Below are 23,150 nucleotides of genomic sequence, written 5' to 3'. Positions count from 1 at the left end.
GCATCTCCATAGGGTGGAGGTCAGGACTCTTCAGGTCACAGCATCTCCATAGGGTTGAGGTCAGGACTCTTCAGGCCACAGCATCTCCATAGGGTTGAGGTCAGGACTCTTCAGGTCACAGCATCTCCATAGGGTTGAGGTCAGGACTCTTCAGGTCACAGCATCTCCATAGGGTTGAGGTCAGGACTCTTCAGGTCACAGCATCTCCATAAGGTTGAGGTCAGGACTCTTCAGGTCACAGCATCTCCATAGGGTTGAGGTCAGGACTCTTCAGGTCACAGCATCTCCATAGGGTTGAGGTCAGGACTCTTCAGGTCACAGCATCTCCATAGGGTTGAGGTCAGGACTCTTCAGGTCACAGCATCTCCATAGGGTGGAGGTCAGGACTCTTCAGGTCACAGCATCTCCATAGGGTGGAGGTCAGGACTCTTCAGGTCACAGCATCTCCATAGGGTGGAGGTCAGAACTCTTCAGGTCACAGCATCTCCATAGGGTGGAGGTCAGGACTCTTGAGGTCACAGCATCTCCATAGGGTGGAGGTCAGGACTCTTGAGGTCACAGCATCTCCATAGGGTGGAGGTCAGGACTCTTGAGGTCACAGCATCTCCATAGGGTGGAGGCCAGGACTCTTCAGGCCACAGCATCTTCATAGTGTTCAGGGTTCTTCTTCTTCCATTGCCATCTCATCTGTCCGTAGAATATTTTCCCAGAACCATTGTGGATCATCCTGGTGGTCTCAGGTAAACTTGAGATGATCTGCTGTATGTATTCCTTTGGCCAGCAGCAGCTTTCTCTGTGGTCTCCTTCATGATTACCTTTCTTGCTTAGTGTTTTCTAGTAGTGGACCCATGGACCGAGGTTTCTGCAGATTGTGGAATCTTCTCTGCTCTTCTGCTGTTACCCTTGGCTTCTGGATTGCCTGTGTCTCCTGGAGGGGTCTTTTCTGGACACCCCTCCTAGGGGGTCCTGAATTTGGAGGTAACTGGTCTGTGGATTGGGGGACACCCAGATCTCCAGCTTCACGCGTCTTCTGGCAGATGTCTGCGGTCAGGCACTGTTCACACTAACCAGTCTACCTCGCAGTCGGCTCTGGCAGTAACCAGGCTGTGTGGCCTGTACTTGGTGGATGGAGCCCCCCGAGCCCCCATTCCAATCTCCTCTCCTTCTGCCTATTAGCTCTGGAGAAGTAATGCACACGGGGGTCACTTACTTTCTCTCCCTGTGTAACAGACATGACGGTGGGATTGTTTATGTGTCCTTACATTGTATCAGTGGCCATTTCCACAGGGGTTCACTTACTTTCTCTTACATTCTGTGCCCTGAAGCCGTGGATTGGGCTGAGGTCCTCAGTATCTATGGCGCTCTGGTAGGGAGGGTCTTAAGTCTTGGCTGAGGTCTCTCGCCATTTACTGTGAACGCAGCACACACTGCCCTCGTCTGGGCTGAGATGATGGGAGTTATAGCTGATGTTGTAGTGAAGGATCATGCAGAGGAGCACCTCGTACCCAGTGGCACGCCCTGGCATCATGCCCTGCTTTATATGTAGATGCTGCGGGCACTGTAGTTATTGCCACACGCTTTCTGGGAAAGCTGGGTTATTATTCTGATGCACGAGACGCTCCCAGACACTGGGACTCAGTTCCTAATCCTCTCCAGACCCTCCGGCCTGCGCCCCTCCCCCCACTGATGGTTTCTGCAGGATGCTCATTGTTTGTTTAGGAAAGTGGTGGAGCCGGGCCCCGGGGGTTCTGCTGAGGCCGCCCAGTTTAGAAGAGCCAAATGGCTGCAGCGAACCCCTCACTGCGACTTGTAGGCAGCGCCAGAGGTGGCGGGTGGACTGTATATATGTATTCAGGGGCCAGAGGGGCAGTTACCCAGAGGCTTCCACCCCCAGATCATACCAAAGGGACAGAAATCTGCACAGCTGAACCACGGGCGCTAATACATACGCAATCCCGAATGTCTCCATTATAAATCCCAGTCTTTTACACACAATGCAGCTCACCAGAGCAAGTGCAGAACCTGAACCAGCAGGGGATGCTGGGGGATTTCAGCTCTGAGAAAATTCATCCTTTCTATCAATTATATTACAGGTCACTTCTGGAAGACGAGTGCCGGACCCTAGAAGCAGACGTGATCACCCTGCAGGTAAGGACAGCCCCCGAGGGTCTGTTACTGCCCCGCGCCCCCCGAGGGTCTGTTACTGCCCCGCGCCCCCCGAGGGTCTGTTACTGCCCCGCGCCCCCCGAGGGTCTGTTACTGCCCCGCGCCCCCCGAGGGTCTGTTACTGCCCCGCGCCCCCCGAGGTCTGTTACTGCCCCGCGCCCCCCGAGGGTCTGTTACTGCCCCGCGCCCCCCGAGGGTCTGTTACTGCCCCGCGCCCCCCGAAGGTCTGTTACTGCCCCGCGCCCCCCGAGGGTCTGTTACTGCCCCGCGCCCCCCGAGGGTCTGTTACTGCCCCGCGCCCCCCGAGGGTCTGTTACTGCCCCGCGCCCCCCGAGGGTCTGTTACTGCCCCGCGCCCCCCGAGGGTCTGTTACTGCCCCGCGCCCCCCGAGGGTCTGTTACTGCCCCGCGCCCCCGAGGGTCTGTTACTGCCCCGCGCCCCCCGAGGGTCTGTTACTGCCCCGCGCCCCCCGAGGGTCTGTTACTGCCCCGCGCCCCCCGAGGGTCTGTTACTGCCCCGCGCCCCCCGAGGGTCTGTTACTGTCACTCTCTTGTACCCCCTAAGTTTGTGACCACCTGTGTTTAGTGTCCTGATCCCTGCTCCTCTTTCCTGTGACTATAGATCTCAGTCCCGCAGATACTTTATAATGACTGAAATATAAATAAGGACCCCCCCCCCCCTATCCTGCAGATCTGGGGGTGATGAGGCAGACCTCGGGTCTGGGGGGCTGTGATGTTATCTCTTGTTTGTCTTGTGTCTGAGAGTTTTGACTCTTTCCTATGATGACTTCGCCCCCTGCTGACTACATTGGAAAACTACAATCTGCATCTCCTCCGATCTGAATACAGCTTCATTTACATAAAATCTCTTAATTGAACTGCTTCTGGGAAAGGGTTAAAGAAAAAAGGAGACAACCGATCCCCAAGACCCCAAAAGTTAACTAGAAGAGAAAAAAGGGCAGATTGGGGGGCGCTCGTTTAACTTTATTAGGGCAAAGTAAAATAAAAGTTGGACATAAAAAGACATAAGGTGACCTGAGAGGCGTTTCGCTGGCATCTCGCCTTAAACCTATTTATGATCAGTTCTGCTTCATGGTGTCTTGGGGATTGGTTCTCCTTCTGGGGGTCTTGGAGAACCAAGATTCCCCCCCAAGAAGGAGAACCAATCCCCTTCTTGGGGGGTCCAGGGAATCGGTTGTCCATCTGGGGGTCCACGAGAATCGGTTGTCCTTCTGGGGGGTCCACGGGAATCGGTTGTCCTTCTGGGGGGTCCTTCGGGATCGGTTGTCCTTCTGGGGGGGTCCTTCGGGATCGGTTGTCCTTCTGGGGGGGTCCTTCGGGATCGGTTGTCCTTCTGGGGGGGTCCTTCGGGATCGGTTGTCCTTCTGGGGGGGTCCTTCGGGATCGGTTGTCCTTCTGGGGGGGTCCTTCGGGATCGGTTGTCCTTCTGGGGGGGTCCTTCGGGATCGGTTGTCCTTCTGGGGGGGTCCTTCGGGATCGGTTGTCCTTCTGGGGGGGTCCTTCGGGATCGGTTGTCCTTCTGGGGGGTCCTTCGGGATCGGTTGTCCTTCTGGGGGGTCCTTCGGGATCGGTTGTCCTTCTGGGGGGTCCTTCGGGATCGGTTGTCCTTCTGGGGGGTCCTTCGGGATCGGTTGTCCTTCTGGGGGGTCCTTCGGGATCGGTTGTCCTTCTGGGGGGTCCTTTGGGATCGGTTGTCCTTCTGGGGGGTTCTTCGGGATCGGTTGTCCTTCTGGGGGGTTCTTCGGGATCGGTTGTCCTTCTGGGGGGGTCCTTCGGGATCGGTTGTCCTTCTGGGGGGGTCCTTCGGGATCGGTTGTCCTTCTGGGGGGTCCTTCGGGATCGGTTGTCCTTCTGGGGGGTCCACGGGAATCGGTTGTCCTTCTGGGGGGTTCTTCGGGATCGGTAGTCCTTCTGGGGGGTTCTTCGGGATCGGTAGTCCATCCTGGAGTCGCGGGGCCCAGTCTATGGCTGAGTGAGACCTGAACTGATGCGTGTTTATCTTTTTGTGTCTTCACAGCGTCGTCTGGAGGTGGAGTGGCAGTACGCGGAGGCGCTGCAGGCGGAGCCATCGCTCACAGGTGACCTCACAATATAATGATCTGTAGTATCGGGGGCAATGTCCTTGTGTTCTCCTAAATGCTCGCAGGGTGACCCATGGCCCCAGCACACAGTGGTCCATTCAATGATGGGAGCTCCAGGGGTAAATCCTCTGCTTTACTGATTCTGAGCTACCTGATGTCTTTGACTCCAGTCACTTTCAGAGCTGCAACCACATTTTATGCTCAAGTCACATGCATTGCTGCCATCACTGTTCTTCAGTTTTACTGTTAGCATGTGTCAGTGGCAGGCAGCAGAATTGTGCATGCAGCTCTGGATGTAGCTGGAGTATAGTGTCCTAATCAGTTGAATGCTGAGATCTCCTCTGTTTTAGAGCTGAAGGAGGAGAGAAGAATCCTGGAGAGGGACCTGCAGCTCGACCAGTTACCTGCCCCCAAGATGGCGTCTAGTGGAAAACCAAACATTGTGAGGTAAGGGTGAGCGCGCCCAGCCGCCGCCATATTGCCTCTCCTCGTCTTCCTCACCGCTCTCCATTCATCCCTCAGCTGCAGGTTGTTGGATATGGGAAGAAGACGGCAAAACGCTGGCTGTATATTGTCCCTGAAAATGTCAAGTACCCCGGATCTACAGTCTGACCGCCCCCTGACTCCATGCCCTCCAGATCCAAGGCTGAAGACTCCTCAGGGGAGGACAGTGAGAAGAGACCTCGCAGGGCCTGGGGCCCTATCATGTGCTGCTGCATATCCAGTGACGGCTCCTGAGGAGCCAGGACTGAGCTCCCCTCATCGATTCATACAGGAGCGGACAGCCAGGGTCTACTCTCCTCTGGGGAGGGGCACAGTGCGACCGCCAAGCCTCCCAGCCAATGGAACAGCACCTTTCACTTACGAGGCACCAGCCCCCCCTGGGAATACTCTGCTTGTCCCGTTACCTCCCAAAGTACGGAGACCACCCGGCAGCTCCGGCCCAGCTCCAGCTTTCCGCAGAGTAAGGGCTCACGTGATGAATCTGCCCCCGTGAGAGGAGACCGTGGACGGGTGAGTGCCGAACCGGGCTAGAAACGGCTGAAGCCATAGTCCCCTGAGGAGGATCTGTACAGAACACGGCACAGAAAGAGCGGCGCGACGCGTATACGACTGCACAGAAAGGGCAGCGCGGCACGGCACTGATACGACGGCACAGAAAGGGCGGCGCGACGCGTATACGACTGCACAGAAAGGGCGGGGCGGCGCGGCACGGCACTGATACGACGGCACAGAAAGGGCGGCGCGACGCGTATACGACGGCACAGAAAGGGCGACGCGGCACGGCACTGATACGACGGCACTGAAAGGGCGACGCGGCACGGATACGATGGCACTGAAAGGGCGACGCAGCACGGATACGATGGCACTGAAAGGGCGACGCGGCACGGATACGACGGCACTGAAAGGGCGACGCGGCACGGCACTGATATGACGGCACAGAAAGAGCGGCATGGCACGGATACGACGGCACAGAAAGAGCGGCACGGCACGGATACGACGGCACAGAAAGAGCGGCACGGCACGGATACGACGGCACAGAAAGCACGGCACGGATACGACGGCACAGAAAGAGCGGCACGGATACGACGGCACAGAAAGAGCGGCACGGATACGACGGCACAGAAAGAGCGGCGCGGCCCGGATACGACGGCACAGAAAGAGCGGCGCGGCCCGGATACGACGGCACAGAAAGAGCGGCGCGGCCCGGATACGGCGGCACAGAAAGAGCGGTGCGGCCCGGATACGGCGGCACAGAAAGAGCGGTGTGGCAACGACGGCACAGAAAGCGCGGCATGGATACGACGGCACAGAAAGAGCGGCACGGACACAATGGCACAGAAAGCGCGACGCGGACGGCACAGAAAGCGCAGCGCGACGCGGACGGCACAGAAAGCGCAGCGCGACGCGGACGGCACAGAAAGCGCAGCGCGACGCGGACGGCACAGAAAGCGCAGCGCGACGCGGACGGCACAGAAAGCGCAGCGCGACGCGGACGGCACAGAAAGCGCAGCACGGACACGTCGGCACAGAAAGCGCAGCACGGACACGATGGCACAGAAAGAGCGGCGCGTCATAGAAAGTGTATGGCAGTGCAGACAGTGTCGCAGCGCAGGAGATCTCAATCTGGGTTTGTCCGATTATTAAAAATGATATTATTTTGTATCTGTTTCCAGGAAAGTGACAGCCATCATGGCCGCCAGTACCGCTCTGGAAGGTGGTGCGCTGGTGTACGGCAGCGAGGTCTCCTGGTGTGTACGCCACTGTCCACCGCAGGCTGCTGCTAATAAGCTACCATGACGTATACCGACCCGACAACCTGCAGGACCAGTAGATACGCCCGGTACAGCCCTCAGAAGGGGGATTCTTTACAATTAATATTTATGGGTTTTTCTAAAGAACTTTTGTCGGTTTTTTCTTTTTCATGGCGGCCATTGAGAATGACAGAACCTCGTCCTCCTGGAGGAGTCGGCACTGATGGTGGGACTCCGATGTAGGTCGCTGCAGGGTAATCCTCATGGTAATGGTAGATGTAGAATTAGGATGACAGGGTGACCGTTCTGTTCGATCTCTGGAGGCCGTGAGCGTGTGGTCCTCTGATGGAGGCGGCTCTGGCCGCAGGGATGGCCTGACGGAGAGAGTTAAGAGACCATTTACTGTGCTAAAAAGCCAGACAGGAGGGAGAATACGGGGGTGCGCCGCAGCCCCCCCATATCTCCAGGGCCGGAAGTAGCCTCAGCGCCCTGTATCTCCAGGGCCGCGACGCAGCCCCCCTGTATCTCCAGGGCCGCGACGCAGCCCCCCTGTATCTCCAGGGCCGCGACGCAGCCCCCCTGTATCTCCAGGGCCGCGACGCAGCCCCCCTGTATCTCCAGGGCCGCGACGCAGCCCCCCTGTATCTCCAGGGCCGCGACGCAGCCCCCTGTATCTCCAGGGCCGCAAGTGGCCTCAGCCCCCTGTATCTCCAGGGCCGCGCCGCAGCCCCCTGTATCTCCAGGGCCGCGCCGCAGCCCCCTGTATCTCCAGGGCCGCTCCGCAGCCCCCTGTATCTCCAGGGCCTGAAGTGGCCTCAGCGCCCCGGCCCACCCTCTCCTGCCCCTAAATAATCATGGGGGTCATATTGGAGTGAATTACTTTATTTCTGTCAGGAACAAATAAAACGAGCGTTCTACATTTCTCTAGTGATAATAAGTCCTATAAACTACGGGGGGGGGGGGCTGTCTGTGTCCAGCTTCTACACGCAGGACGTCATGTCCGTGCGCTCCTCGCATGGGGGGGGGGGACACTGCCCCAGGACACAGGCAATTGTCGAATTCCAGGCTTGGCCACAGGAAGTGAAAAGGATGAAACGCTCACCGCTACGACCTGGGGACGATGGGAAGAGTAATACTTGTAGGGCAGATGAGGAACATCAATAATGAGTATAACAGACCACAACTCCCATCAGATGCTCCCCTCGACAGACGTACAGTCACATATATCATCAGCTATGGGGGGCAGGGCAGCCACAAATAATTTACAGCGCAGAGGAAAATAAGCGGAAAGGAATAAAGAGACGCAGGACACGGTGCGCCACGTGCCACTATATCCACGTGCAGCAGAGCTGAACGCTCAGCACTACTCCAGCTCCGCTGCCAGAGTGAGGAAAAGGAACAACACAAACACAGTGAATAGAATGGATCTCGTGCAATGATTGGCTGGTGACAGCCACGCCCAGAGCATTAGCCCCACCCACACGGAGCGCGCTCTGTGCATTGTGAACACAGAACTGCAGCAGAGCTTGCCCTAAAGTCATTCATTAAAGGGCCGGTGTCCTTAATCCTAGGATGATGAACCTTCTGCAGTGTTAGGCTTCACTTCCTCACTGCTTTAAAGATCTCTGCTGTCTGTCAGTGACTGGGAACATTCATGTTTACAGCCAGAGCCTGAAAACTCACACAGCTGAGGGTTTGTTACAATGTATCAGTGCAGGTAATATGTAGCTATCAAGACAGGAGAGGGATTTGTGCTGCTGATGAGCTCGCCACACTCTAGACTGACACAGCTGTGTAGGGTTCACATTCACTGACAGAAAGCAGAGATTTTAACAGGGAGGAATTAAAGGGCCCCCGTCAGCAGATTTGTTCCTCTGGCGCTCGGCAGCTGAAGACATCGGTGGTTGGTTTAATGAGCCCTTAGGAGCAACGGGGGCGTTACCATTACACCGAGAGGCTCTGCTCTCTCTGCAGCGTCCTCTGCACTGACAGGGCCCGGCAGTGAAAACCTCCTCCCACCCGAGCCTGTCAGAGGGGCGGCAGAGAGAGCAGAGCGCACACGGACCAGGTCAGCCGGCGTCAGAGCGACGGATCTGCCGGCAGACGCCCAGAACTTCTTCCCGGGAGGAGGTTTATCTCAATTCTTTGTGCAGATTTCACTCTTTTCAATGCAAGCGCGAGATCGGCGGCAAAACCGCGGCAAATCCGCACCAAAGACCGTAAGTAACACGTGGATTTGGTGCAGAAATGCACAGAACGCCGCACGGACGTCCTGGGCGGGTGCGGGGGTCGCCTTAAAGGGATTTTCCAGTTTCAGCAAATTAATGTTACACTTTGTGCAATGAAAGCTCCAATATCCTTCCTGAATATCAATTCCTCGTGGTTTTCAGGATCTCTGCTTGCTGTCAGTCAATTGGGACCTTCAGGGTATGATTATCCATCCTGCCATGTGATGGACACACGGCTGCAGCCGTGACAAGACAGCAAGCAGAGATATTGCAAGGAATTGATACAGTAGATACTCGGAACTGTAACTACAAAATCCCTTTAGGGCTCGGTCTGCGGGGCGACATCTGTCACAATGGCCGTCTACGGTGTCGCACCGCCACGTGGATTTTCTGTCGCAGTGCGACACCATAGCCTGCAGTGTCGTTGTGCCCTGTCTGTCGCGCGACTTATTGGCGTCCTGTAGACCGAGCCTAAATGACAATTCAAACAAGGGCCCAAACAGTAAGGGCCCCAGGGAGCGCGCCGGCACCAGGGAGCGCGGGGCGTTCAGTGTAATCTGCTTATAACGTACAGTGCGTGACCTGGTGCCGTGTTCTGTGTGTATGACATTGAGGTATTTCTAATGCAGAGCCTCTGGGGCCCCCAGCTCAGGGGCCCGGAGCCTGCTGTGTCTAAGTGCCTTGTGCTGCAGCTGTAACACCTTGTCTTCCCGTTATTGCGCTTTTTGGCAGTGATTTCGCATTGTGCTCCACCCGTCACTGGCCCCGCCCACAGCGCAGGAGGTGACGCTCTTCTTGCTGGTGATTGGCTGCGGTGTATTTCGGAGCCGCTCTCTGTGTTGCCTGCCCCGAGCTCTCTCTGCCCTTTGACCTTCTCTATGACCCCAGGATGATGGCGGCACAGGCCGGACCCTCTGTAAACACGGTCTGGGAGAGGGGCACAGTCATGTGACATGTCCTGGCATGACGCCTGAAAACCGTGAAACGTCAACCGTCCGTTGTGTGGCGCAGCTCACGACATTGCCTCAGGAACGTGAAAGGAAAAAACGGATTCACCATCAGACCTGGTAATAATGCAATGTCTGTGCGCAGGACTCCGCCTCCGTGACTCCTCCGCCATCGCTCCACGGACTCTCCATGTTAACCCCTTGCTGCTGGCGCCGCGGTCACATGTGGTCCCTGCCTTGTCCCCTTTATGCCTCCTATCTGCTATGGATTCGAGTGCAGGTCATTGCTGCTGCAGCACATCACGCCTTACCGCTCTGCTGTAAGACTGGCGGGCGCCTTTTCTAGGAGCCCGTGGAGAGTGTATATATCTGCTCGTAGAAAAGGCGGTCGATCGCTCCTGGGGATGCTGCGCCGCCAGGGCACAGGGGCCACACGGGCAGTCAGCAGGAGCGCTGCTCTACGGCGGCTCCAGAATCCATCAACCATACTGAGGGACGGTCAGCAGGTTCAGGGGCCACACTGGGCCCTCGTCGGTCAGTCCTGCACGTGTCACTATGTCGCTGAGACTACGGGGGCACACAGATAGGCAGCGATGCCACAGAGTCCGTCCAGTGCAGACGGGCACAGCAGGGGGCATACAGGGCTCCTCGGGTGATGGTGCCCGGCCTGCGACGCCCCTGAGCGCCCCGGGTTAGGAAACTCTAGAAATACTCCTCTGTAAACTAGCATTAGACGGGTTAGAAGAACTACTCCTCCCCCGCGCCACGAGCCCACCCCGCAGCAGTGTCCTCCGGTGGTCCCGAGGGTGGGGGCGCAGGACCAGCAGCTGGGTCTCAGCTCCCCGAGAGTCCGGTAGGGATTCTGAGGTGACGGATACAGGGCAACGGAGGGAACGACTGGTCTGGATGTAAACAGGAGGGCGAGGGGGGTAGAGGGTAACGGGGGTCATCCACACAGCAGCGCCTCTCCATCCCCCTCCACCCCGGCGGCTACACCTTGGAGTCCTGGCTGTGCGCCTGCCCGTTGCTGCCCCGTATTGTCAGGCCGATCTCTTCCTTCTTGTGCTTCTCCGGGTTCAGTGGTTGGGCCTCGGGGCAGCTGTCGCTCTGGGCGTAGCGGCCCGTCCGATGCTCTGCCAGCGCCGGGCCCCAGTCCTTGTTGGGTTTCACTGCGTTCTTCAACCGCTGAAAGAGAAGACAGAAGTCAGAACTGGAAAGATAACCCCCATCGTCTGCAGGGCTGGGGCCAACCTTGCGGTACCTGCAAGAAGGTGTCGCCCTCCGAACGCCAGATCTTGAAAGCAGCGTATAGCGGGATGCAGATGACGGATGACAGCGCCATCAGGAAGCCCAGAGAGATGGCCCAGCCGGGGTAGACGTAGTCATTGTACGAGATCGGCCGGTACTGGATGACCGCGAAGACCAGGATGAACTGCAGCGGAGAGAGAAGGGTTAACCCGTCCTGTGAAACCATGTACGGAGGACCCTGACCGAATCCTCTGTGGGGCCCGGCCATCTTATAGAAGAGATGATGTAATACAAGCCATACTGCCCTACGGCGCCCAGACATTGCTGCCCTACCGCGCCCAGACAATGCTGCCCTACCGCGCCCAGACAATGCTGCCCTACCGCGCCCATATATAATGCTGCCATGCAGTACCCAGATATTACTGCCATATAATGCTGCCATGCAGTACCCAGATATTACTGCCATATAATGCTGCCATGCAGTACCCAGATATTACTGCCATATAATGCTGCCATACAGTACCCAGATATTACTGCCATATAATGCTGCCATACAGTACCCAGATATTACTGCCATATAATGCTGCCATACAGTACCCAGATATTACTGCCATATAATGCTGCCATACAGTGCCCAGATATTACTGCCATATATTGCTGCCATACAGTGCCCAGATATTGCTGCCATACAGTGCCCAGATATTGCTGCCATACAGTGCCCAGATATTGCTGCCATACAGTGCCCAGATATTGCTGCCATACAGTGCCCAGATATTGCTGCCATACAGTGCCCAGATATTGCTGCCATACAGTGCCCAGATATTGCTGCCATACAGTGCCCAGATATTGCTGCCATACAGTGCCCTGATATTGCTGCCATACAGTGCCCTGATATTACTGCCATACAGTGCCCATATAATGCTGCCATACAGTGCCCATATAATGCTGCCATACAGTGCCCAGATATTACTGCCATACAGTGCCCAGATATTACTGCCATACAGTGCCCAGATATTACTGCCATACAGTGCCCAGATATTACTGCCATACAGTGCCCTGTTGTTACTGCCATACAGTGCCCTGTTGTTACTGCCATACAGTGTCCTGTTGTTACTGCCATACAGTGCCCTGTTGTTACTGCCATACAGTGTCCTGTTGTTACTGCCATACAGTGTCCTGTTGTTACTGCCATACAGTGTCCTGTTGTTACTGCCATACGGTGCTCACATAATCTTGCCACAACATGTGAAGCCCCCACCCCTGCGCTGTACCTGTTGACGCCATCAAGCGGCTGTAATGTGCCGCTATACACATACATGCACGTCTGATGCCACAATATCTGTGTACGGACATATTACTGTTATTGACCCCACCGCTCCGTGGACTTACAAATATGATGGCCGGAGAGAAGAAACGCCAGCAGATCTGGAAGAAGAGGGGAGGGGGGAACCCCAACATCATCTCAATGTCCTTGAAATAGTTCTGGTGTCCTGGTCAAACAGAAGACAAGTCTGTCAATTATCAGGTTATAATGCATGACCCGTAACCCTAATGCATCACATGACCGATAAATAACACCGCAATCCTTCACCACCGGCTGATACATACCAACGCAGTCCGTCAGATGAATGATACATAACACCACAATTGATTGTAACAGTATCAGAATGACTTGATTCTCTGGATGTTTCTGGGCAATGATAGCAAGCAGAGATCTTGAAAATCACTCTACAGCTTCTCGTTTTGCATTAATAAATCTTAACCTTTTAATCCAACCACTCACCATGTATCCAGTGCAGACAATGCTCTGTGAGCTCCAGATTGATACATTGTATCCAGTGCAGACAATGATCTGTGAGCTCCAGACTGATACATTGTATCCAGTGCAGACAATGCTCTGTGAGCTCCAGACTGATACGTTGTATCCAGTGCAGGCAATGCTCTGTGAGCTCCAGACTGATACGTTGTATCCAGTGCAGACAATGCTCTGTGAGCTCCAAACTGATACGTTGTATCCAGTGCAGACAATGCTCTGTGAGCTCCAGACTGATACATTGTATCCAGTACAATGCTTTGTGAGCTTCAGACTAATACATTGTATCCATTACAGACAATTCTCTATAAGCTCCAGACTGATACATTGTATCCAGTGCAGACAATGCTCTGTAAGCTTCAGACGGATACATTGTATCCAGTACAGACAATGCTCTGTGAGCTCCAGACTGATACATTGTATTCAGTGCAGACAATGCTCTGTAACCTCCAGACTGATACATTGTATCCAGTGCAGACAATGCACTGTGAGCTCCAGTCTGATACATTGTATCCAGTACAGACAATGCTCTGTGAGCTCCAGACTGATACATTGTATCCAGTACAGACAATGCTCTGTGAGCTCCAGACTGATACATTGTATTCAGTGCAGACAATGCTCTGTAACCTCCAGACTGATACATTGTATCCAGTACAAACAATGCTCTGTGAGCTCCAGATGGATACATTGTATCCAGTACAGACAATGCTCTGTGAGCTCCAGACTGACATTGTATCCAGTACAGACAATGGTCTGTAAGTTCCAGACCGATACATTGTAGACATTCCTGCAGCTACTGCTGAGGTGTTCAGCTTACAGAGCATTGTTAAGACTGATATACTATTGTAACAGACCCTCAGCTGAGAGTAGGACTAGCTATGGACAGGGTTACTTAAAAGTGTTCTCATTCACTGATAGAAAGCAAGGATCTTGAACATGGTACGAGTGGAAATACAGAGTCTGTTAGAAAGTTGCAGTTAATATTTACACACAGAGGCCCTTTAAGAGCAGTATCACCAGGTGAGTACATAACTGGAGGCACTTACCGTAAATGTACATAATGGTCACACACATGATGCAGGAGATGACGACCAGGGAGAAGCTCGCAGCGTAATTATCCATCAGCATCAGCCAGTAGATGCCGGCCTAGAGGGCGAGGGGAAGCGGCGGTTACTGGAATACTCTCATCATCCCCTGTCTTACTATCTGCAGGACACATTATACAAGTGTAACACACAGAAGAGTAGCGTCTGCTCCGGCGCCTCACCTGAGTGGTCAGCGGGATTCCCAGCAGGAAACCCACAATGGCCACCCCCAGCGTCACAAAGGTCTTCCAGCGAATGATCCAGTCGTTTGCAATCTCGTCCACGATGGCGGTGACCAGAGTTTCCAGGAGACAGAACTGTGACAGACAGAAGTGAGGCGAGGGTTAATACGTGGACTGACTGACCGGAGCCACGACAAGCGACAAATAATGCAATTCTCAGTTACCATCAAAATGGCGATTACCTGCGTCCCAAGTCCCAGGAGGATGAGCATGAAGAAGAAGAGTATGGACCACAGCGGAGAGATGGGCAGCAGTGTCAGCGCCTCCGGATACGCCACAAAGGCCAAGCCAGGACCGTGGTCGGCCACCTTGGACACGTCTACCCCCAGGTGTTTCGCCATGAAGCCCAGGATGGAGAAGATGACGAATCCGGCATAGACGCTGGTGGCGCAGTTGGTGATGCTGATAATGATGCTGTCCCTGAAGGCAGAAAATGAGAACTTCAATGAGGCGCAGGGTCCGGGACACGACACACTGAAACGCAACCCACTCTGTGTCATGCGTCTGGTCACTGGGGTCAGGATTCAGCCACATCCTCAACGTATTCGTCACCCGTATCACTGTGTGCATGAGCTCTTACCTGCAGTGCAAGTCAGCTGCTCCCCCTCACAGCATGCAGCCTCGCAGACAGAGAAGCTGCAGCTGCACCCTCTCCCCTCTCACAGCATGCAGCCTCGCAGACACAGGGAAAGAAGCTGCAGCTGCACCCTCTCCCCTCTCACAGCATGCAGCCTCGCAGACACAGGGAAAGAAGCTGCAGCTGCACCCTTTCCCAGCATGCAGCCTCGCAGACACAGGGAAAGAAGCTGCACCCTCTCCCCTCTCACAGCATGCAGCCTCGCAGACACAGGGAAAGAAGCTGCACCCTCTCCCCTCTCACAGCATGCAGCCTCGCAGACACAGGGAATGAAGCTGCACCCTCTCCCCTCTCACAGCATGCAGCCTCGCAGACACAGGGAAAGAAGCTGCACCCTCTGCCCTCTCACAGCATGCAGCCTCGCAGACACAGGGAAAGAAGCTGCACCCTCTGCCCTCTCACAGCATGCAGCCTCGCAGACACAGGGAAAGAAGCTTCACCCTCTCCCCTCTCACAGCATGCAGCCTCGCAGACACAGGGAAAGAAGCTGCAGCTGCACCCTCTCACAGCATGCAGCCTCGCAGACACAGGGAAAGAAGCTGCAGCTGCACCCTCTCACAGCATGCAGCCTTGCAGACACAGGGAAAGAAGCTGCAGCTGCACCCTCTCCCCTCTCACAGCATGCAGCCTTGCAGACACAGGGAAAGAAGCTGCAGCTGCACCCTCTCACAGCATGCAGCCTCGCAGACACAGGGAAAGAAGCTGCAGCTGCACCCTCTCACAGCATGCAGCCTCGCAGACACAGGGAAAGAAGCTGCACCCTCTGCCCTCTCACAGCATGCAGCCTCTCAGAGAAGCTGCAGCATCATCCCCTCCCCTCACAGCATGCAGCCTCGCAGACACAGGGAAAGAAGCTGCAGCTGCACCCTCTCCCCTCTCACAGCATGCAGCCTCGCAGACACAGGGAAAGAAGCTGCAGCTGCACCCTCTCCCCTCTCACAGCATGCAGCCTCGCAGACACAGGGAACGAAGCTGCAGCTGCACCCTCGCAGACACAGGGAAAGAAGCTGCAGTATCATCCTCTCCCCTCTCACAGCATGCAGCCTCGCAGACACGAGGAAAGAAGCTGCAGCTGCACCCTCCCCCAGCATGCAGCCTCGCAGACACAGGGAAAGAAGCTGCACCCTCTCACAGCATGCAGCCTCTCAGACAGAGAAGCTGCTGCAGCATCATCCCCTCCCCTCTCCCAGCATGCAGCCTCGCAGACACAGGGAAAGAAGCTGCACCCTCTGCCCTCTCCCAGCATGCAGCCTCGCAGACACAGGGAAAGAAGCTGCACCCTCTGCCCTCTCACAGCATGCAGCCTCTCAGAGAAGCTGCAGCATCATCCCCTCCCCTCTCACAGCATGCAGCCTCGCAGACACAGGGAAAGAAGCTGCACCCTCTGCCCTCTCACAGCATGCAGCCTCGCAGACACAGGGAAAGAAGCTGCACCCTCTGCCCTCTCACAGCATGCAGCCTCGCAGACACAGGGAAAGAAGCTGCACCCTCTGCCCTCTCACAGCATGCAGCCTCGCAGACACAGGGAAAGAAGCTGCAGCTGCACCCTCTCCCAGCAAGCAGCCTTGCACACACAGGGAAAGAAGCTGCACCCTCTCCCCTCTCACAGCATGCAGCCTCACAGACACAGGGAAAGAAGCTGCAGCTGCACCCTCTCCCCTCTCACAGCATGCAGCCTCGCAGACACAGGGAAAGAAGCTGCAGCTGCACCCTCTCCCCTCTTACAGCATGCAGCCTTGCAGACACAGGGAAAGAAGCTGCAGCTGCACCCTCTCCCCTCTCACAGCATGCAGCCTCGCAGACACAGGGAAAGAAGCTGCACCCTCTCTCCTCTCACAGCATGCAGCCTCACAGACACAGGGAATGAAGCTGCAGCTGCACCCTCTCCCCTCTCACAGCATGCAGCCTCGCAGACACAGGGAAAGAAGCTGCACCCTCTGCCCTCTCACAGCATGCAGCCTCGCAGACACAGGGAAAGAAGCTGCACCCTCTGCCCTCTCACAGCATGCAGCCTCGCAGACACAGGGAAAGAAGCTGCACCCTCTGCCCTCTCACAGCATACAGCCTCGCAGACACAGGGAAAGAAGCTGCACCCTCTCCCCTCTCACAGCATGCATCCTCGCAGACACAGGGAAAGAAGCTGCAGCTGCACCCTCTCCCAGCATGCAGCCTTGCACACACAGGGAAAGAAGCTGCACCCTCCCCTCTCACAGCATGCAGCCTCTCAGAGAAGCTGCAGCATCATCCCCTCCCCTCTCACAGCATGCAGCCTCTCAGACACAGGGAAAGAAGCTGCAGCTGCACCCTCTCCCCTCTCACAGCATGCATCCTCGCAGACACAGGGAAAGAAGCTGCAGCTGCACCCTCTCCCCTCTCACAGCATGCAGCCTCGCAGACACAGGGAAAGAAGCTGCACCCTCTGCCCTCTCACAGCATGCAGCCTCGCAGACACAGGGAAAGAAGCTGCAGCTGCACCCTCTCACAGCATGCAGCCTCGCAGACACAGGGAAAGAAGCTGCAGCTGCACCCTCTCCCCTCTCACAGCATGCAGCCTCGCAGACACAGGGAAAGAAGCTGCACCCTCTCTCCTCTCACAGCATGCAGCCTCACAGACACAGGGAAAGAAGCTGCACCCTCTGCCCTCTCACAGCATGCAGCCTCGCAGACACAGGGAAAGAAGCTGCAGCTGCACCCTCTCACAGCATGCAGCCTCGCAGACACAGGGAAAGAAGCTGCACCCTCTCCCCTCTCACAGCATGCAGCCTCACAGACACAGGGAACAAAGCTGCAGCTGCACCCTCTCACAGCATGCAGCCTCGCAGACACAGGGAAAGAAGCTGCACCCTCTCTCCTCTCACAGCATGCAGCCTCACAGACACAGGGAATGAAGCTGCAGCTGCACCCTCTCACAGCATGCAGCCTCGCAGACACAGGGAAAGAAGCTGCAGCTGCACCCTCTCCCCTCTCACAGCATGCAGCCTCGCAGACACAGGGAAAGAAGCTGCAGCTGCACCCTCTCCCCTCTCACAGCATGCAGCCTCGCAGACACAGGGAAAGAAGCTGCACCCTCTCTCCTCTCACAGCATGCAGCCTCACAGACACAGGGAATGAAGCTGCACCCTCTCCCCTCTCACAGCATGCAGCCTCACAGACACAGGGAAAGAAGCTGCACCCTCTGCCCTCTCACAGCATGCAGCCTCGCAGACACAGGGAAAGAAGCTGCACCCTCTGCCCTCTCACAGCATACAGCCTCGCAGACACAGGGAAAGAAGCTGCAGCTGCACCCTCTCCCCTCTCACAGCATGCAGCCTCGCAGACACAGGGAAAGAAGCTGCACCCTCTGCCCTCTCACAGCATGCAGCCTCGCAGACACAGGGAAAGAAGCTGCAGCTGCACCCTCTCACAGCATGCAGCCACAGGGAAAGAAGCTGCAGCTGCACCCTCTCCCCTCTCACAGCATGCAGCCTCGCAGACACAGGGAAAGAAGCTGCACCCTCTCTCCTCTCACAGCATGCAGCCTCACAGACACAGGGAACAAAGCTGCAGCTGCACCCTCTCCCCTCTCACAGCATGCAGCCTCGCAGACACAGGGAAAGAAGCTGCAGCTGCACCATCTCCCCTCTCACAGCATGCAGCCTCGCAGACACAGGGAAAGAAGCTGCAGCTGCACCCTCTACCCTCTCACAGCATGCAGCCTCGCAGACACAGGGAAAGAAGCTGCACCCTCTGCCCTCTCACAGCATGCAGCCTCGCAGACACACGGAAAGAAGCTGCAGCTGCACCCTCTCCCCTCTCACAGCATGCAGCCTCGCAGACACAGGGAAAGAAGCTGCATCATCATCCCCTCCCCTCTCACAGCATGCAGCCTCACAGACACACGGAAAGAAGCTGCAGCTGCATCCTCTCCCCTCTCACAGCATGCAGCCTCGCAGACACAGGGAAAGAAGCTGCATCATCATCCCCTCCCCTCTGACAGCATGCAGCCTCACAGACACAGAATGAGAAGCTGCAGCTGCACCCCCCTCAGCTCTCATGCAGACTCACAGACACAGAATGAGAAGCTGCAGCTGCACCCCCCTCAGCTCTCATGCAGACTCACAGACACAGAATGAGAAGCTGCAGCTGCACCCCCCTCAGCTCTCATGCAGACTCACAGACACAGAATGAGAAGCTGCAGCTGCACCCCCCTCAGCTCTCATGCAGACTCACAGACACAGAATGAGAAGCTGCAGCTGCATCCCCCTCAGCTCTCATGCAGACTCAGAATGAGAAGCTGCATCCCCCTCAGCTCTCATGCAGACTCACAGACACAGCGTTGCAGCTGCACCCCCCCTCAGCTCTCATGCAGACTCTGACACAGCGTTGCAGCTGCACCCCCCCCCTCAGCTCTCATGCAGACTCACAGACACAGCGTTGCAGCTGCACCCCCCCTCAGCTCTCATGCAGACTCACAGACACAGCGTTGCAGCCGCTTCCCCCCTCAGCTCTCATGCAGACTCTCAGACACAGCGTTGCAGCTGCACCCCCTCAGCTCTCATGCAGACTCACAGACACAGCGTTGCAGCTGCACCCCCCTCAGCTCTCATGCAGACTCACAGACACAGCGTTGCAGCCGCTTCCCCCCTCAGCTCTCATGCAGACTCTCAGACACAGCGTTGCAGCTGCACCCCCCCTCAGCTCTCATGCAGACTCACAGACACAGCGTTGCAGCTGCACCCCCCTCAGCTCTCATGCAGACTGACACAGCGTTGCAGCTGCACCCCCCCTCAGCTCTCATGCAGACTCTCAGACACAGTGTTGCAGCTGCACCCCCCCCCAGCTCTCATGCAGACTCTCAGACACAGCGTTGCAGCTGCACCCCCCCCTCAGCTCTCATGCAGACTCTCAGACACAGCGTTGCAAGTGCACCCCCCCTCAGCTCTCATGCAGAATCTCAGACACAGCGTTGCAGCTGCACCCCCCCTCAGCTCTCATGCAGACTCTCAGACACAGCGTTGCAGCTGCACCCCCCCCTCAGCTCTCATGCAGACTCACAGACACAGCGTTGCAGCTGCACCCCCCCTCAGCTCTCATGCAGACTCTCAGACACAGCGTTGCAGCTGCACCCCCCCTCAGCTCTCATGCAGACTCACAGACACAGCGTTGCAGCTGCATCCCCCTCAGCTCTCATGCAGACTCTCAGACACAGCGTTGCAGCCGCTTCCCCCCCTCAGCTCTCATGCAGACTCTCAGACACAGCGTTGCAGCTGCACCCCCCCCTCAGCTCTCATGCAGACTCTCAGACACAGCGTTGCAGCTGCACCCCCCTCAGCTCTCATGCAGACCCTCAGACACAGCGTTGCAGCTGCACCCCCCCTCAGCTCTCATGCAGACTCTCAGACACAGTGTTGCAGCTGCACCCCCCCTCAGCTCTCATGCAGACTCTCAGACACAGTGTTGCAGCTGCACCCCCCCCCCCTCAGCTCTCATGCAGACTCTCAGACACAGCGTTGCAGCTGCACCCCCCCTCAGCTCTCATGCAGACTCTCAGACACAGCGTTGCAGCTGCACCCCCCCTCAGCTCTCATGCAGACTCTCAGACACAGTGTTGCAGCTGCACCCCCCCTCAGCTCTCATGCAGAATCTCAGACACAGCGTTGCAGCTGCACCCCCCCTCAGCTCTCATGCAGACTCTCAGACACAGCGTTGCAGCTGCACCCCCCCTCAGCTCTCATGCAGACTCACAGACACAGCGTTGCAGCTGCACCCCCCCTCAGCTCTCATGCAGACTCTCAGACACAGCGTTGCAGCTGCACCCCCCCCCTCAGCTCTCATGCAGACTCACAGACACAGCGTTGCAGCTGCATCCCCCTCAGCTCTCATGCAGACTCTCAGACACAGCGTTGCAGCCGCTTCCCCCCCTCAGCTCTCATGCAGACTCTCAGACACAGCGTTGCAGCTGCACCCCCCCTCAGCTCTCATGCAGACTCTCAGACACAGCGTTGCAGCTGCACCCCCCTCAGCTCTCATGCAGACCCTCAGACACAGCGTTGCAGCTGCACCCCCCCTCAGCTCTCATGCAGACTCTCAGACACAGTGTTGCAGCTGCACCCCCCCTCAGCTCTCATGCAGACTCTCAGACACAGCGTTGCAGCTGCACCCCCCCTCAGCTCTCATGCAGACTCTCAGACACAGCGTTGCAGCTGCACCCCCCTCAGCTCTCATGCAGACTCTCAGACACAGTGTTGCAGCTGCACCCCCCCCTCAGCTCTCATGCAGACTCTCAGACACAGCGTTGCAGCTGCACCCCCCCTCAGCTCTCATGCAGACTCTCAGACACAGCGTTGCAGCTGCACCCCCCCTCAGCTCTCATGCAGACTCTCAGACACAGTGTTGCAGCTGCACCCCCCCTCAGCTCTCATGCAGACTCTCAGACACAGTGTTGCAGCTGCACCCCCCCCCTCAGCTCTCATGCAGACTCTCAGACACAGCGTTGCAGCTGCACCCCCCTCAGCTCTCATGCAGACTCTCAGACACAGCATTGCAGCTGCACCCCCCCTCAGCTCTCATGCAGACTCACAGACACAGCGTTGCAGCTGCACCCCCCCTCAGCTCTCATGCAGACTCTCAGACACAGCGTTGCAGCTGCACCCCCCTCAGCTCTCATGCAGACTCTCAGACACAGCATTGCAGCTGCACCCCCCTCAGCTCTCATGCAGACTCACAGACACAGCGTTGCAGCTGCACCCCCCCTCAGCTCTCATGCAGACCCTCAGACACAGCGTTGCAGCTGCACCCCCCTCAGCTCTCATGCAGACTCTCAGACACAGCGTTGCAGCTGCACCCCCCTCAGCTCTCATGCAGACCCTCAGACACAGCGTTGCAGCTGCACCCCCCCTCAGCTCTCATGCAGACTCTCAGATACAGCGTTGCAGCTGTTGTACCTGTAACAGTTGTTGTGGAATTTGTTGTAAGAAGCCATCGTGATGAGTCCTCCCCATGCACATCCTAGTGAGTAGAAGATCTGGGAAGCTGCATCTCCCCAAACCTACAGAAAGGATAGGAGCAGGGGTCAGTCATTACAGCACTGCTGAGCCCGAGCCTCACACAGACGTCCCTGCAGATCCCGATGAGCTGCCTCTGCGCAGCCACCAGGTGGTGCTGTGGCGTCACTAACCCATCCAGTCAGATTCACCACAACCCCCATCAGCCTCCACCTGTAGAGCTGGCCAGTGCTCCCCCTGATGTGTTACTGGGCGGCCGCCACACAAGACCCCGGACGTAATAACATATAATGTTCACCTTGGCATCCAGGATCTTGTCCCACTGCGGGGTCAGGTAATACATGATGCCGTCCACGGCCCCCTCCAGGGTGATCCCACGGACAAATAGGATGGTGAGGACCACATAGGGGAACGTGGCTGTGAAGTAAACCACCTGCAGGAGATAGAAGAGGTGTGAGGCACAGGAGGTACGAGGCACAGGCAGAGATATGAGACAGGAGAGAAAGGAGGTACAAGGCACAGGAATAAAGGAGGTACGAGGCACAGTAGTGATATGAGACAGGAGAGAAGGAGGTACGAGGCACAGGCATAAAGGGAGGTATGAGCCAGAGGAGTGATACGAGACACAAGAGAGAAGGAGGTATGAGGCACAGGAGTGATATGAGACAGGAGAGAAAGGAGGTACAAGGCACAGGAATAAAGGAGGTACGAGGCACAGTAGTGATATGAGACAGGAGAGAAGGGAGGTACAAGGCACAGGAATAAAGGAGGTACGAGGCACAGTAGTGATATGAGACAGGAGAGAAGGGAGGTACAAGGCACAGGAATAAAGGAGGTATGAGGCACAGGAGTGAAAGGAGGTATGAGGCACAGGAGTGAGGAGTAAGTATAGGAAAGGTACAGGGCACAATATGGAAGAAGGAAAAGACACAGAAGTAAGGTGAGGTATGAGGCACAGAATTGGCGGATATTTGGAGGATGATGGGAGTAGTCATGATGCCCAGGCTGACTCACCTTTCCAGAAGATTTGACGCCTCTAATGAGACAGAGGAAGACAACGACCCAGGACAACCCCAGACACCCCAGAATCGGAAGCTGCACCTCCCCGAAATTGCCGATGCCGTCTGACAACTTCAGCACATAGCGCCTGTAAGAGAGCGAGAGGAGCGGCCACGTTACCAGCTTTAGGGGGGCCTCCTGTGGCGTTGGCGGTGGTACCCGAGCCGGGGTGTGTTAATCTGCTGTGCCCATTAAAGGGGTCCTCTCCCTTCAGCAAGTGGCATTTATCATGTAGAGGACGTTAATACCAGGCCCTTCCTAATGTATTGGGAGTCTCCATGTTGCCTCCTTTGCTGGCTGGATTCATTTTCCCATCACATTATACACTGCTTGTTTCCATGGTTACGACCACCCTGCAATCCAGCAGTGGTGGTCGTGCTTGCGCA

General features: G+C 56.4%; 2 protein-coding genes across 5 annotated transcripts in view; one reads left to right on the top strand and one right to left on the bottom strand.

The window, feature by feature from the left end:
- The window catches only part of CCDC24 (coiled-coil domain containing 24), a 48,405-nt gene extending 41,364 nt beyond the window's left edge, over nucleotides 1-7,041 (top strand). For 2 of the 3 annotated variants that reach the window (XM_044274385.1, XM_044274384.1), the window contains exons 6-10: nucleotides 2,094-2,148; nucleotides 4,204-4,264; nucleotides 4,618-4,714; nucleotides 4,790-5,281; nucleotides 6,445-7,039. In XM_044274385.1, the coding sequence (XP_044130320.1) occupies nucleotides 2,094-2,148; nucleotides 4,204-4,264; nucleotides 4,618-4,714; nucleotides 4,790-5,264 (688 nt within the window). In that variant the 3' untranslated portion in view covers nucleotides 5,265-5,281; nucleotides 6,445-7,039. Of the gene's footprint in view, nucleotides 1-2,093; nucleotides 2,149-4,203; nucleotides 4,265-4,617; nucleotides 4,715-4,789; nucleotides 5,282-6,444 lie in introns of all 3 variants that reach the window. The other variant, XM_044274386.1, reaches the window with a different exon arrangement.
- Nucleotides 7,042-7,270: 229 nt separating this feature from the next.
- The window catches only part of SLC6A9 (solute carrier family 6 member 9), an 83,263-nt gene continuing 67,383 nt past the window's right edge, over nucleotides 7,271-23,150 (bottom strand). For both annotated transcript variants that reach the window (XM_044274395.1, XM_044274396.1), the window contains exons 6-14: nucleotides 22,720-22,852; nucleotides 22,004-22,138; nucleotides 21,646-21,749; nucleotides 14,268-14,505; nucleotides 14,026-14,160; nucleotides 13,805-13,904; nucleotides 12,335-12,435; nucleotides 10,959-11,129; nucleotides 7,271-10,882 (exon numbers count right to left, since the gene is read on the bottom strand). In XM_044274395.1, the coding sequence (XP_044130330.1) occupies nucleotides 10,688-10,882; nucleotides 10,959-11,129; nucleotides 12,335-12,435; nucleotides 13,805-13,904; nucleotides 14,026-14,160; nucleotides 14,268-14,505; nucleotides 21,646-21,749; nucleotides 22,004-22,138; nucleotides 22,720-22,852 (1,312 nt within the window). In that variant the 3' untranslated portion in view covers nucleotides 7,271-10,687. The remainder of the gene's footprint in view (nucleotides 10,883-10,958; nucleotides 11,130-12,334; nucleotides 12,436-13,804; nucleotides 13,905-14,025; nucleotides 14,161-14,267; nucleotides 14,506-21,645; nucleotides 21,750-22,003; nucleotides 22,139-22,719; nucleotides 22,853-23,150) is intronic.

Source organism: Bufo gargarizans, unplaced genomic scaffold, assembly GCF_014858855.1.
Source record: "Bufo gargarizans isolate SCDJY-AF-19 unplaced genomic scaffold, ASM1485885v1 original_scaffold_1721_pilon, whole genome shotgun sequence".
Taxonomy (NCBI): Eukaryota; Metazoa; Chordata; class Amphibia; order Anura; family Bufonidae; genus Bufo; species Bufo gargarizans.
Note: the sequence above shows the minus strand (reverse complement) of the source record. Positions and strands in the feature narration are given on the sequence as shown.